At 33.9% G+C, this 16,715-nt stretch overlaps 1 protein-coding gene across 1 annotated transcript in view; it reads right to left on the minus strand.

The window, feature by feature from the left end:
* The window catches only part of ADGRV1 (adhesion G protein-coupled receptor V1), a 712,618-nt gene that overhangs the window by 554,210 nt on the left and 141,693 nt on the right, over nucleotides 1–16,715 (minus strand). Inside the window, 7 exon segments of the mRNA XM_078151750.1 lie at nucleotides 297–427; nucleotides 5,282–5,491; nucleotides 6,851–7,662; nucleotides 9,066–9,247; nucleotides 10,857–11,101; nucleotides 11,587–11,802; nucleotides 15,822–16,037. Coding sequence (XP_078007876.1) covers nucleotides 297–427; nucleotides 5,282–5,491; nucleotides 6,851–7,662; nucleotides 9,066–9,247; nucleotides 10,857–11,101; nucleotides 11,587–11,802; nucleotides 15,822–16,037 — 2,012 coding nt within the window.

Consider the following 16,715-nt stretch of genomic DNA (forward strand, 5'->3'; position numbering starts at 1 on the left):
TTGACTATTGCCATTTTTTGTCATTTTTGCCAAAATCTGATAAAATCTTGACAGCTACCCTTGTTCAAATCACTAAGGTTAGACTGTGGGGCAATGTTAAGGCCTGCTGTGTCACCTGTGAGAGAACGACCCACATAAAGGAGCTCTAGAAGTCCTTTCTCAAAGGAGTCTCCCCCATGGTATCAAAAATGTAATCATCAGATTTCTTTCCCTTTGTTCTGACCATACATATTTGGAGGGAGGAGAGAAGCCCATGATTTTCCCTAAACATTCATGTCAATTTTATATGAAGTTACCTCAAGAAAGAAGATTTCTCCACTAAAGTTAGCAAAATTATGCTCAAGAAGTTGACCAATAATCTTCCAGTTAACAGAAACATTTCCTCGACCAGGGGGTGTTCTTATGACATGGAATTCCAAATTTTCTCCTAAAAATGACAGGAACAGAATTACGTTTTCTTAATGGAAAATCACCTTCATATTTATACTCAACATAACCAAAAGGTCTAGGTACCCATTAAGAGATTCTATCATCATTCTCCTGAATATTATATAAATGTTTTGTCATAATTTGCTAAACTTAAAAAAATGCTCATTCTACTCAGTAACAAAAACGGTATTCCTCAATTCTTGATGCTTCCAGTTATTTCTACTTCAGGAATAGTAATACTGTAAAGCTATAAAGAACATGCCCACATACACACTGATACATTACCTCTACAGTAACATTCCAAATGCTAAATTGGATAATACTCAAGGCAAAATGCTATTTATAACACTAAGCCAATTCTCTCTTTACCCATCACAAATTCCTAACATTGAAATGCAATGATATTTTAGACAATACATACACGAAAATGCTTGCAAACACCTGAAAGACACATCTCTTTGGAATTTAGCTCATGCAATAACATTATTTGCATTTTAAATGTAAAAGAAAAGTATTAATATCCTCAGGAAAACTGATACAATTGATCAATTTATTTGTATGTTTTTTGTATGTCTGTAACAGTCAAGCACTGTTCTGTAGTGTTAGAAAGAACATGAGCTAAAAGCAAGCCTCTGGAGATCAAAGAGAGTTTTTCTAGAGAATAGCACTTCTAGGGAACAGTCCTATGACATCAGGAAATGTCTGCTTCATAAATGTTAAATAATGATGACATTAATCATATGCTAATGAATAATTGTGTTTAAAATGAAATTTCATTTTTAAAACATGAAAAGCTAATCTGAATGATTAGTATCTAATGAAGGAGTTATATAGTCTCATTTAACTGTAACAGTATATAAAATATACATATGTATATATTATGTATATGTACATATATATGTGCCTGTTTATATAAGCACACTATCACTTTTTATTCATATAAATTGCATATGTTTACAAACACTGTCTTTTTTCAAATACCTCTAGGAAACAATGAATGTTACTGTTCAATTACCTTATGATAAAGAGCATTAACAAGCCAATGGTTTTTCAGTGTGGTAAAATTAGAATCATATTTCTATTATCAGGGACAAAATTTCTTAAATATTAATGTACTAGGGAAAATATTTCATTAATTTAGACAGTCAATAAACACTTATTAAGTGTCTACTATATGTTGGGCACTGTGCCAAGCATTGCAAATTCAAAAAGAGACAAAAGACATTCCCTACCCTCAAGGAGCTCACTAATGGAATAAACAATAAGCAAACCAATTTGTACAAACTACATACAGGATAAGAGAGAAATAATAAAAAGAGAAAAGCCACCAGAATTAACTTTTAGAAATGCTTCCTGGAGAAGGGGGGATTTTAGCGGGAACTTGAAGGAAGTCTGGGAACCTAGGAGGCAGAGATGAGGAAGTGCATTCCAGGCATAGGGGACAGCCAGAGAAAATGCCCAGATAATAAACTGAGAGTAATCTTTCTTACTTTCAATTATGAGAAATAAATGAAATAAAAAGCATCATTAAAAATAATTGTGAGCAAGAGAGTAGAACAAGACAAAAACATCAAGAAGCTTTATAACAACTGCATATAACAACTAGAATTCACTTAATTCAATTCAACAAAAATTGAGTATGTGTGGGCAATGCATGAGACTTAACACTATTAAAAAGATATGTAAGCTACTGTTTCTGCTTTTGAAGAGCTTATAATTCTTTAGGGAGAATTTAAAAAGTATAAAAGTATCTATGATATAAATCAATCAGTAAACATTTATTGTCTTCTATGTGCTAGTCACTATGCTAAGCACTTTAAAAATATTACCTCATTTAATCATCATAACAATCCTATTGTCTAAACTAGGGCAAACAGTAAGTGACTTGCCCAAGGTCACACAGCTAGTACATGTCAGAGGCCACATATGAACTCAGGTCTTCCTGACTCCAGGCCTAGCAATCTATCACTGTGCCACTTAACTTTACAGCAGTTTAAAGATTAGAAAATATTTTACTTCCATTATGTCATTTGAGCCTTTCAAAAACCCTGTAAGATAATACAAATTGTATTTTGCTTATTTTACAGATAAAGAAACAAAGGCTAATCACAAAGATGGTATATATCAGAGGTAAGATTTGAACCTGGGTCCTCCTAGCTCACACTTAGCAATCTAGCCACTTTGCCTATCACAGCTGTGATTGAATGGAAGTTGTACAGGGTTACAAAAATAACATCCACAGAAATCAAACAGCACTTGAAAAAGCTGGAAAAAATTTAAAGGAAAGGGCAGAGAAATGACTTCTCTTTTCTAACGAAAGGGACAGTTTTCATACAAGATGCTCTATTTTCTGAGACCATAAAATCTCCACTTAGAAAAATCTTCAGGTTTATGAAATAAACTAGCAGACATTCCAATAATCTGCATTTGAATGCAGATTATCTGTTTATTCCAAATATCAAAATACAAAGTGTCAAAAGGAAAAGAAAAAAACTAGTATCACTATACTTCTCAGGGGAAAAAAATGACAAGAGATCTAAACTGACAGGAGGAGACTTTCAATTAAATATATATATTCTTCATCTCCCACCCCATCCCAGTTGGTTCTCCTCTATAAAAAAAAATGAAAATGATAGATTAATATTTTAGAAACAATTATAGGTATATAAATAATTCGAAAAGAAATTGTCCATATGAACAGTAAAGATTGAAAAGTTAAGGTTGTTTCCAGTCTTGAAGTACTGAAAGTGAGTTTAAGGAATCACATTTCAAATGTCAAGGGAAATGTGCTGGTGTGCAAATCTGTGCCTGAAGTTGATTCATGCTGTCTCTAAGAGAAGTGAAAATTTAAAATCTATCGAATATGACATGATGATTATGATCCCGCAGAGCCCAGTAACTGAGTTGAATTCCTAAGCCTGATTTATAATGAAACCCATTATATATTGTTTAAAACTATACTGAAATTCATTCTACCACATTTCTAAATTTCATACATTAAGTTTGAAAGAAAGTAATATTCACCACTGTGCATCACATCGATTGCTTTTGTACAAAACGCAGAAATAAGATTCAACATGATTCAATACTATGTTATACAATAAAACAATTCCGTCTCATAAATCAAAATTTCAAGCTGAAGTTGAATGTGCACTGTAGCCCAAGTATTAAATCTAACCACATAAATAAAAGACCAATGTGAAGAACAGAAGCAATGTTATCAATGTGAGTGGCCCCATGACTTAAATTTCTGCCCAATTTGATCTACAGTTATCTCAGTAGAATCACCATGAATACATTTCTGTCTCTAAAAAGAGTTCGATACTTCTGTACTTGTAAACTCACAATAGGTACATTTCTCTATTATACGTGGTACAGTTGAATTATACATACAAAATGTTCAGTGTGGTATTACATTTTTAGAAAGCAGAATACAGCAGTATTTAAAGCACAGACAAGAATGTATGAAAATAAAATAATAAAGTATAGCCATATCAAGACTTTACATTTAGAAATTATACAAAATTTAGGGAGAACTAAGTTGAATTAAATTAGACATGTTTACTTTACTCATGCCATTCTTCATATACTTTTAGCACAGGTCAACACACTGAAAGGTAAACCTAGAGTCAAAATTTTCAATTTCTATTAATTTATACACTTAAACATGTTATGCTCTTTGCATAGACTATTTGGTGAATACTATATAAGCCATGATATGAGAGGCAGCTAGGTGATACAGTGAGTAGGATGCTGGACCTAGGGTCAGGAAAACCTGAGTTCAAATGCAGCCTCAGACATTTATTAGCTGTGTGACCCTGGGTGAGTCACTTAACCACTCAGCCTGTTTTCTTCTCGGTAAAACAAGAATAATAATAGTACCTACTTCCAAGGTTGTGAGGATGAAATGAAATAATATTTTAAAAATTCTTTATAAACCTTAAGTGCTATATAAATGCAGTTATTATTATGTTATAAAATATAATATAGGCAGTATATGGCTTATGGATTTCAAAGTGATAAAGAGTATAACAACAAAAGGGCTCCTACCATAACACCATACTAACAAATTAGTGTCATCAAGGTCATAAGACCCACCCAACTTTTATTTCTTCCCATCTCCTAAGAGATCTGCTCCCAAACCCATAATTATAATCATAGAGCATTGATGGAAGAAGTATCCATGCCAGAGAAATCACAGATTCTTAAAGTATTAAATGACTGGTGCATTAAAAGGAGAGAATTACATATGAGAGCCAATACTACTTATGGATTAAATAAAATTATATTCTGCATAGAAAAAAAAGGGAAAATACACACTTTCTACATAAATCTGCAAGACTAACTTAGCACATTATTGCCCATGAACAGATAGCTGATTCTTAAATCATTACTTGATACTAAAAAAAATACAATGCAGTTTTTGCTATTCTTCCCATTTTTGCAATGAAATTTCCAAATATCAAGATGCAAGTTGATTTAATTTGGAGTAAGCCTTTTCTACTTCATCTTCTGCCATGTATGTTTGTTGTATATGATGTAATGAGCTTTGACTTTGCTTATTTACATTATGAACCCTGGAATGTGAGGAAACTAATGCCCCAAGTAATACAACAGGTAGGCACCATTTACTTTGCAAACTGAAATTGCCATATATATCCAAGTGGAAATTTACTTATAGGAAGCCAAGTATTCCAATGATCCAAACAAGCTTTATTCATACCTGATATTAAGCTTGCCAAAACCATGAAATGAACAAACACCAGAAGCTTTCATAGACTGTATGAATGAATGATGTCCATAAAAAAACAGAATGAATGTAGTAAACAGAAAAAAAAAAAAAAGAACTTACCTTCATGACCAATAATAGACCTGGAGCCTGTGTGAAAGCTAACAATTCCTGCAACATGGTCATTGGCCAAAATGTTCACTGTAACAGTGTCAGAACTGGGCAAAATACGACTCCCACCTTCAGTGTAAACCAAAATGACTATAATGTTTTCATCATCCTCAGGCTCAGAATCATCTAAAATGGTCAAAGTCACAGTCTTTTTGGTTTCACCTAAAGTAAAGAAATGAACAAGAACAATATAATCACTGAATTCAAGATCAACTCCAATTCAGTATTTTCAGAAGTACTAGGGAGGGTCAACTCTGCCATACCAGTATTCATACTTGAAGTAATTTTCCTTAGGCACAGATCTATGTCATTGTCATAATCAATAAACCCCAGTGTCTCTCTGTTATCTCTAGGATAAAATAAAAAGGCAGGAACTGTTTTTGCCTTTATATTCCTAATGCTCAGTACAGTGTCTGGCACACAGTAAGCATTTAATAAATGCCTGTTAAGTGGCTTATAGCATATACATACATTACACATACAATACATAGCATATATAGTATATTGTATGCTGTCACATATTATTGTACATACAAATACATACACTATAAAATATACTATGCATTGTAATATTTATGATATATGCTATATGCTATATTACATGGAATATATACTGTATGTTACGTACTATACAGTATACACACATTATATAATATAATCTCAAATGTACATATGTGTTGCATATAGTACATATTTTATATGTAACATATCACGTATACCATACTATAAAATACACTATGTGGTATTATATAATATGTATTATAGTATATTTAATATAATAAATATAAAAAATATGATATAATTATAATTAAACATAATATTTTATAGTACATACTATACTGTAAAATATGTTATGCTATATGACATAATATAGTATAGTATGTTTTTGTATGGTATATACAATATATGTATATGAATCAATATACTATATATACTACAATAAGTAGTACATGAAACCTGTATGTGTACATTATATCATGTGTATATAATGTATGTGCAGTACATACATTATATAATATATGTATAGACATATTATTTGTTGTATAATATATAGTATATAATACGCTATACTATACATTGTATAGTATAGTATGGTATATACAATATACTGCATATTCAATAAGTAGTATATACAACATATAGTACACACTATATAGTATACAATATACTATACAATAAGTGGTCTATGATATAATACATATTATGTACGCTATGTTACATATGCCACGTACTGTATATACAATATATTATAGATAGTATACTATAAAATATAGCATATGTACTATATACAGTAACTCTTCTAATTCCTTTATATACAATGTACCATATATACTACATATATTGCATACTGTATGTTGTGTATACTTTATAGTGTATAGACCTTATGTATGTGTGGATATGTGCATGTGTACATGCACATGTGTATATAGAAAATGTTATTTATGGTCACAAAGACATTCCAATTCTTTCTAAAAATATGAACATAACAAATATTAACATTCACATAATACTACAGCTCACCTTCAGCAAAAGTCAGAATATCTCCTTCACCTACAAAGTCTACACCTTCAATAGCTGTTCCACCAACAACACGCCACTCCACTGTGACCTGGCCTAAGCTGCCCCCTATCCTCTCAATCGACAGGTGTACCATGGTTTGCGGTTGCTCTTGAACTTCCACATATAGGCCATCCTCTGATGTATTGGGACTGATACTTGAAATTTTGAATACCCCAAAAGCATCACCATTCAACATTATGACAACTGTAGAAGTATTTGGCTGTCCAATGGTTGGCTGGTTTTGGGGGCTGGCTGAGATGTTCATCAGTTCAACTTCCAGAAGGGAAATAGTGAAACTCTCATCCATCTCAGGGAAATCATCAGGAAGGATTGAAACTGTGAGGTTTGCAAATTCATCACCCTCCAACATTATAGCCCACTGCCTTATCACAGGTTCATAATCACTCCCAGCCACAGCCTGTTGGCTAAAAAGGGTAGCTACCCTTGTCATGTTTTTCCAAAAGGTCCAGAATTCGGAGCTGTTGCTATTCAGGCTACTCCATATGGTCATCCAAAAACACTGGGGAATCTCAGAAGAAACAGAAACAGAAAAGGCTAAACATGCTTGTTCTTTAAGGCACAGAGTGGCACATGCATGCTGAGGTTCCACCATTGCAGAGACATTCACCCAAGTTCTTCCAAGTTGGTCTGGAACTCCCTGAGCTGGTGATTCATAAAATGACAGGACATCTTGACCTTCCTCCATCGCAAGAGCCACAACATCAATATCTGATGTGCTATAGTAGAGCAACAGCTGGCCAAATCGCCCTCTGCTAAAAAGTGCAGTGATAATTGAGAACCAAGTTAGTTCATCAGAATAATTTTAATTAAATTCTCTTGAATTCTACATGAAGAAGAAAGAAATATTAAAGAAGACCAGGTGGCTGTTTTTCACATTTCTCAAGCATGTTAAACAACCAAAAAAAAATTATCTAATCTCTAAAAGTTATCATGATGAGTAATTAAGAGACTTAGGTTCAAGATATTAATTATAAGTCAGTTCACTTCTTTTTTCTTAAATGAAAATTGAAGGAGTTAGACTAGATTTTCTCTAAGGGTCCAACATTCCTCAGACGCTTACTACTTGTGTGACCTTGGGCAAGTCACTCAATTTTCTTAGGCCTCAGTTTTCTCATCTGAGGAAAATGAAGAGATTAGCCTCTAAGAAGCATTCCAGTTCTAAATCTGTAATTCTATAATCTAAATTATATTGTGTCCTTTTCATTGGAAACAAATGTTGGGAAATTGATTTTTCAGAAAAATTTATTATTTACCTGTCTTAAGTGACATCATGCAAGGCACTGGAATTGCTTCTCAAATTTATTTTTATGTTATAAATTATATAATACATATATTTTATATTTTATTTCATATATTATATATTATATATTTCATATATTATATAAGTTATATATTATATTTTTATATATTTTATATAATATAATATATAGTGCATTATATTATATATTTTAGTAGTGCCTCCCCTTTTATTACTGCATTACAATGAAACCACAAGGAAAGTAATGTGAGTAAATTTTGAGGAGGAATGGATTTTTAAAAAATTTGGCTTCTGACCACAAGTATTTGGATAGATCACATTCTCAGTTCTAAAGCATCTCAGGGGTAGCTTAGAGTTTCACTAAAGAACTGAAAGAAAAAAGAAAGTTTATAAATCTTAAACTACTTTGGGTTTTCTTTAATTTAGAAACGCGTCCATTTCATTCCCAGTTATGTCCACTAGAAGGAAATGTAGGTTCAATGCCATGAAAAAAACTTCCTAACAATTAAAGCTATCCAAAAGTTGAATGGGCAGGCAGAAAGATGCTATGTTCCCCCTCCCTGAAATCTCCAAGCAAAGGGTATACAACTACTTAACACTTATGTGGTCATAGAGATGCCTTGGACTACATGGCCATTGAGGTCCCTCTCAATTCTCAAATTCTGACTCTGGAAATTATTGACTAAACTAAAGGCTTTAAAATTATATGATAAATAAGCAATCAATGTATTATATTTCACCAAAAAAAGGTGTGATAGGACTTCCATGTTAATAGTACTAAATTTAATCAACAATTGTGTACCTTGTAAAATATTTTGGAAATTAGAATCACTAAAATTAAGTCATTCCAATTATTCGAGAAATTTCCACTAAAATCAGAATGTTTTTTCTACAAACCTCCTCTTGACAGTAATGTTGACACAAGAACTTTTCTCCAGAGGCTCCTGGACATGGTAAACAGATTGAAAAAAGGCTACTGTACCATAGGGATTATCATTGGCAGGTACAATAATATTTGCCACGCAGTCTAACCCAATTGTACCTCCACCAGAGGCTTGAGTTAGTTGTACTTGGATAACCTAATAAGAAAGAGTGAAAAACTTTCTTAATAGTATCCCAGTTCTGAGATTAGAGTAAGAATGATAACAGAAATACTTCAAAATAACCTAACAGTCCTGACACACTTGGTTCAAAAAAATAATGTTCTATGAGACACATGAAAAACCCAACCTAAAAGTAAATTAATTGCCTTCTGCCCCAACTTCTTGATAACAAACATAACCATTAATGGAGAGCTAGGTGGCACAGATGGGCCTGGAGTCAGGATGACCTGAGTTCAAATGTGGCCTCAGACATTTATTAGCTGTGCAACCTTAGTCAAGTTACTTAACCTCTGTCTGTCTCTGTTTCCTCAACTGTAAAATGATCATAGCTCACTTACCTCACAAGGTTGTCATGGGGATCAAATGAGATAATATTTGTAAAGTGCTTAGCGCAGTGCTTAGCACAAATATAGTAGATGTATATTAAATGCTTATTCCCTCCCTTTCCCTCCTCCTTTGAGTCTATCCAGAGACTAGCACAATGCTTGGCACACAGAAGATTCTTAACAAATGCTTGCTGATTGACTGATTGATTATTGGCTGAAAGGTTAAGTGACTTGCCTATGGTCATGCCTTGTACTTTCTCATGGGAAAAATATCTATTCAAATATATTATTTAGAAAGAAGTATATAGTCTATTAATTTTCTGCATCAGCTAAAGCATTCTTCTATTTCTTGTCACATAAACTCTATTATAGCTTATTTTTACAACAATATAAGAAGGAAGCTTTCTGATAAAATAAAATATATGTTTAATACTTTCAAAGTTGATGCACGTGATTTTTTAAAAAATTTTATATCTATTGGCCAATCTCTAAACTGCAAGCATTTTTTTTACTGGTACATGGAAAAACAATTCACACTTGAAAGAAATTCCATGGGCTTCACTCTGACACCTACTACTGACAGCACCATCATTCTATCATTCTAAACTGATAAAAGAAAAATAATATTTAGAAACATATTTCTAAGGAAATCATTATAGGCTCAGATTTTAATGCTGCTTGTGTTTCAGAAAAAAAAAAAAACTTGTATTCTCATCCAGTAATACAATTAGGAATAATTTATATTCACAGTAAGTCTAAATTTTTTATTTGTCAGCATGCCTCTTCATCATAAAGAAATCAAGATTGGGAAGGTGCTTAATATGGGTTACAATCTTCCTTTAATTTAAACTGATTGGCTCCCACTAAAGCCAAAAGGAAGTACAGATTCAATCAAATTAAAATTTAATAAGTCACAAATGGAATAGAAAGAAAAAAAGCATGGCTCAGATATTCTAAATACTTAACTACAATGATCATAGTCCATATATACCTTACAGAAGCTCTATGAACATACAAATTAGTAAATTGTTGATAACACTGTACAATCCCTTGAGGAGTTATATTTTTATTTTTTCAATGAGGCTTAGGACTTCATACTCCATTACTGTATTTAAAATATCCTTTTATAAAATGATACATCAAACACCCTTATTCAAATATAACAGCACCAGGTTTACTACACTTGTACACTAAGAATCATAAGACAAGGTAACAGAAGTTGATTTACAGTGTCATTCTAGACTAGCTCTTCCTCTCACCTCTTCAATTTCCGGAACGTCGTCAGCCAGGACCTCTAACAACAAGGTTTGAATGGTTTCCCCAGGGGCAAAGGTCACATTACCTGAGACAACTCGCAGGTCGCCAGTGGCAAGTTCTCCATTCATGGTGGCAACCCATTGAACAGTGACATTGCCAAGTGTCCCAGAATTGCGAATTATTGGCAGGTTTACCTTCACAGAATTGACCTCAGGCTCCTCTACTATAAGTTTAGTAGTCTGAAAAACTGAAGTGTGAGGCATAGTTAGTTTGAAACACATGATGAAGCCAAGTCTGTAATAAGGATTTGACCATCTTCTGGTCTTTTCATATTTGGGATTTCTCTGATACTTAGGATATTTAGGGCAGTCTTGATAGCTAAACACTGCACAAAAGGGAATGTTGTCAGCTACCAAATAAACCATTCTGTGGTTTCTTTTCTTCTTGTGAGAGAAGACTTTGTAAGCATAAGCTAATCTTGTTCACTACTTATGGCAATCAAGGCAGGACTGCACCATACCTGTTTCAGCAGGTAGGCAATAAGCCCCCAGAATGGTCTCCCAGCTGCTTATCAAGGACACTTAAACTGCACTTAAAATATCAATAGAAAAGTGAAACATTTAGTTCTTTGATTCCATGAAAATGAAGGGAAATCTGTCATATGGACATTTCATCTCATCAATTCCCAAAGCAAACAGAGTCTAAAGAGAGAAACAAAGTGATCAAGTTTACCAAATAATCCATAAGGATCGTCAGAGGCCTCAATAATGATGATTGCCTCTGTTAATGCCCCAAGTTTGGCTCCTCCAGTTGTTTTGTTCAGCAGCTGCACTACAAAAGATTCTTCCAGCTCAGGGTATATATCATTAATGATATATATTGGCACAGCTTTGTTGGTTTCACCTTCTAGCAAGACCACATCTGATGAGGCTATACTGTAGTCTTCACCTATCAAGTCAAAAATCAATATACTTACTTTTAAAATCTTTTGAACCAAAACAAAAAGAAGTTAAATATCTTGAGAAAATTTATCTATGAATTTACAAAACTTTTAGACGTAGGATCATAGATCTAAAGTTGGAAGGAACCTCAGAGGTCATCACCTATAACTTCCTCAACTTACAGATAAGAAAATTAAAGTCCAGAAAGTTTAAGCAGGAGTTCTTAACAAGGTGTCATGGTCTCCTCTGAATGTCTAGGGAAGCCTATGGAGCCCTTCTCAGAATCATGTTTTTAAATACATAAAATAAAATGTATAAGCCTACAAAGGAAGCCAATTATACTGAAATACAGTTGTCAAAATGTAATTTTTTAAAGTTCACAGACCCCCAAGTTAAGAACCAATGGGTTAAGTCATTTGTCCAGGCTCCCATTGCTAGTAAATGTATGAGGAAGTATTTGAACCCAAGTTTTCCTGACTCCAAATCTTGGCCTCTATCTATTACACTAAGCTACCCTACAAATAGGCTTTGTCTAACAGACTCCAGAAATTTTTTTTAAAAAGCCCTAATGATCAGATCTTATAAAAGTCTAGTGAATTTTTCTATCTTCAAAAAGACAGAACCATTTCGAACTCTTTAATATGACCATTACTTACTATTCAGATTTCTATTTCTTTATCAAACTGGATATGATATAAAAAAGTACAGAAACAAAATTCTGATCATACTAGAAAGATTAAATAGTCCATGATTTCTCAATATTTTTTAATGTGGGGGAACCCTAAACTTTAAACCAAATTAATTCTTAGAGTAAAATCTTTTAAACTGGTTTTTAAATGCCTAATAGGAATAATAATTCCATACAGTATATGCCTGATTTAAAAGAAAAAAGGAATATTTTTATTTTAAGAACAATTTTACTCCAGATTCAAAAATATTATAACAACTTATTAAATGAGAAGGATATAACTGCTATTATTTGGTGCAATGGTCTCCAATTTTTTATTGCATATCCTATCAGTAAAAGATTTTTGAGCTTGTATCCCTAACAAATGTATATGGATTTATTCATAAATTATGTTTGTGTACTACTATGTTACTTAGTCTGTGCACGTCAAAACAAATATGGCTATGGAGGAGTGTTTTACTCAACAATAGTTGCCCTTGCTTTAAAGTCTGACCTCCAAATAGATGCCTACTACAGCTACAAGATGACTTAAGAGATGAGGGATGGACATGCTGGGGGTGGAGGAAGAAATTCTCCCACTGGCCTCTGTACTATTGCCGCTTGGTCTCTGTTAGGTTACATCTTTCTTCAGGGGCTACCAGTCAAGTAAGAAAGGCAGTGGGATTGACAGCTGCTTCAGGAGGCAGACATAGAGTGGAAGACAATTGAAGGATAATGGATGAAGGGTTCATGTACTTACATTGGAGACAAATCCCACAACTGGCTAATGCAGGTAGGGTGGGATGTGACCTATCTTCCCATCCTCGGATTGGCTGAGCACACCTTTTTGGAGACATTCCATGGTTCTATTTCACCATCCCCACTCCGCAGAACACTGACTCAGTATTTTATAACTGAGAACAATATTCCCCAAACTTCCCAAGTTCACCTTGAAGAGGGCTCCACAAAAAAAGATGCATTCTCCTATTACTTAAACAAGTCTATATTCTGGAGAAAGCTTCTGATTTACCACCTTGTTTCATTTAAAATTCTTTTCATTTTACTCCAAAATCTGCTGTGCTTTGTACCCTAACACATTTTTAATTCTGTCAGAACCTTTAAAAAAATACGTTGTGCATCAGGATCAATAGAAATTAACCTATATTAACATAATTGAATTTCTCCTATACTTAGGTGGGTATTTGTTTCATCTTGATTGTGAAGACTGTGGCCTTCTCTCTGCAAACTTCCCAATTTTATATAACTATTGATATGAAAAATAGTACACTTTCACGTAAATGAAATATAATTATATGTACTGATATTAAAATTATAAATAAAGATTAGGAGCATGATAGAGCTGGAAAGGACTTCAGTGGCCATCTAGTTTAATTATGTGCCTTTGTTTGAACATCTCCAATGGGAAGTAGGGGTGGCACTGAAGAAAGAGGTAAGTTCTTCTTCTAAAAGTATTCCATTCTAACTTTGGTATGGCTTTAATTACTACCCAGGGTTGTCAATTCGGCCCACTGAGACCAAGCTGAACAACAGGAATACTACTTTCATTTGACAGCCTTTCAAATACTTGAACTCTCAATCCAAAGATCTCCAACTTCTTCAAACAATCTTTTAGACATCATAAACTCAAGACTCTTCATCATCTTGATTATTTTTTTCTGTACAATTTCAATTTCTCAATGTTTTGCCTGAAAGTTGACACCCAGAACTAAACACAGAATACAACAAATCTAATACCTTCTCATTCTCAGGAACCATGCTGTATAAATGTACACCAATGATTTTACACACATTCTTCCCATGCACTAGCAGGTATAATCGATGATTGATTCCAGACCAATAAACGGCCAATTTTTTCAGCAATGTGATTGATTTCATCCAATCTCTAAGAGACCTTTGCATTAAATGACTGTGTGAACTCTGAACAGTTCATATAGGCAGGTAGAAATAATGAAACCCCTTTTCAAAGCTGGAACAAGAAGACTCCCCGCCTGGGACATCCACATACTCCTGTGGATTGGGCACAGGGTGTAAAATCAAAAGGCCTGTGTTTGAACCTGAACTTCATCACTAAGTAGTCATATATATGAACATAAGTAAGTTGTTTAACCCTTTCCAAGCTTCAATTTCCTTATTTATAAAATGGGATCAGTAAAACTTGAACCATCTCCCTCATAAAGATGTAAGGAAAACACTTTCTAAACTGTAAAAGGGTGTGTGCATGTGTGTGTGTGTGTGTGTGTGTGTGTAGCAAGGTTATTATTATTGTTTTTATTATCATTATTATTATTATCAATATTATTATATAGGTAGTGGTAGCAGCCTTAATTTTGTTAAAATAGTAAAGACCAGCAGGGGGTAAAGGCAGATTGCTCCTGGGAATCTGGGGACTGATCATCTGGAAATTTAGTATGTACAAAAACAACATATAATATTAGCAAAATACTATGAGGATAGGGGCTGAAGGCCCTGACTCTGGCTTTTTCTACCCCTCAGGCTTACTTAATGCTTGGTTAGTTCAGCTAATTCTTAACCAATGAGTGTCATGACCACTTGATTACTTTTTTGTTTTCTAGATTTTTAAAAATTCATTGCACCAGGTTGATCCTTCACTTTCAGACAGACAGACAGATAGATAGATAGATAGACAGACAGACAGACAGACAGATAGACAGATAGATAGATATCTTTGAAAGTGCCAAACCAAGATTTTTCAGTCCTTTGAATACACATTAGCAGGAGTCTCATCAGTGCAGAAAACAAGTTTAGGCAGGAATCTCTTTCAAAGGTTGCAAATGTGTTGCTGGGGAAAAGGAAGTAACTAGTTCCCTAAGATTAGATTAGAAAGGAAAAATCTGGTCCATGTGAATTAAAGAGCTAACACAGACTACTGTCTGTATTCATGGTCTCTGCTTATAGACATGAAGAATAAAAAAGCAAAGAAAGCAAGCCCGTTGCCAAGCATTAAGATCCCACCACAGTGGTGCTTTTTTTTCTGTTCTTCGATAGTCATTTTCACATGAATCTCACCTCAAAGATGACCACAAAGAGGACACAAGACAATCCTACATACACTTTTGATCATCGTATAAAATACTTGTGTTCAAAAATGACTTCTCTAGTAATTCTTACTAATTTTATGGGCATTTATTGTCACAAATATACAATGCAAGATACTTATTTTCAATGACTGAATGTACAAGAATACATTTTGCATTATTGTAATTGACTTTTCTGACTACTGCATGTGTTATTTGTATGGCTGCATTTAACAGAAGTAACTACAAACTGTGATAGCAGTCTATCACCATGTAGGGGTTTTAGAATTTCTCTTCTCTCACCAGCTACTGCAGTTATTGGCACAGCTTTAAACTTCACAGAAACATCTGCAAAAACTCCTCCTGTTCTCGTCACATTGATAATTGGTCCAATGTGATTTTCTGCAACTCGAACAACTGGCGCTGAGAGTTGCAGGGTTCCAAATGCATCATCATTGGCAAGGATAATTAAATGAGCAATGGTGTCTACCTTGGATCCTAGACGTGGAGAATTTGGAACTGAAAAGTAAAGAGGAAACAATAAAAGTCCAATACAGACTCTTAACCCAAGTATTCCATTCCTTATGTGCTAGTAATGCTGGAAATAATCACTGCAACATCCATGATGGCATGAAAATCATGTAATATCCTTTCTCATCTTGTTCCAGGGTCAGCAACTTTGGAAAGCTAAAAGCAGTACCCATAGCACTGATCACAAAGCACAACACAGCCCGATCTTTGTTAAGCACTTCCTTGTGCACAGCGTAGCATTAAGCACTGGAACACTTAGAAAATTTAGCTAAGACAGAGTCCTCTGCCCTCAGTCTACTAGGGAGATGAGAAACCAAAACAGAAAGCTGAGCTACACAGGTTTGTTTTGTTTGTTTTTGGTTTGGGCCTGGGATTTTATTGTTACAGGGAACTTGCAGGGAGAAAATTCTCTCTACTAATACATATCAATATCTGTGATTATTGTCTTAAAGACCACGCAGCTAATATGTGTCAAATGAAAGATTTGAAACTGAAGTCTTTCTAAATCCGAGGCTGGCTATACCGTATGTCATCATTCCTTTATTACAAAATTACATGATAATTTCATTATACATCTACAAAACATAATTCTTTGAGGCAGATTGGTAAGACCAAACTCTGGGCCATTTCTCCCAGGGAACCTTTCTTAATCCCCCTTTCTAGGGG

Source organism: Phascolarctos cinereus, unplaced genomic scaffold (assembly GCF_003287225.1).
Source record: "Phascolarctos cinereus isolate Bilbo 61053 unplaced genomic scaffold, phaCin_HiC Scaffold_4;HRSCAF=312, whole genome shotgun sequence".
Taxonomy (NCBI): Eukaryota; Metazoa; Chordata; class Mammalia; order Diprotodontia; family Phascolarctidae; genus Phascolarctos; species Phascolarctos cinereus.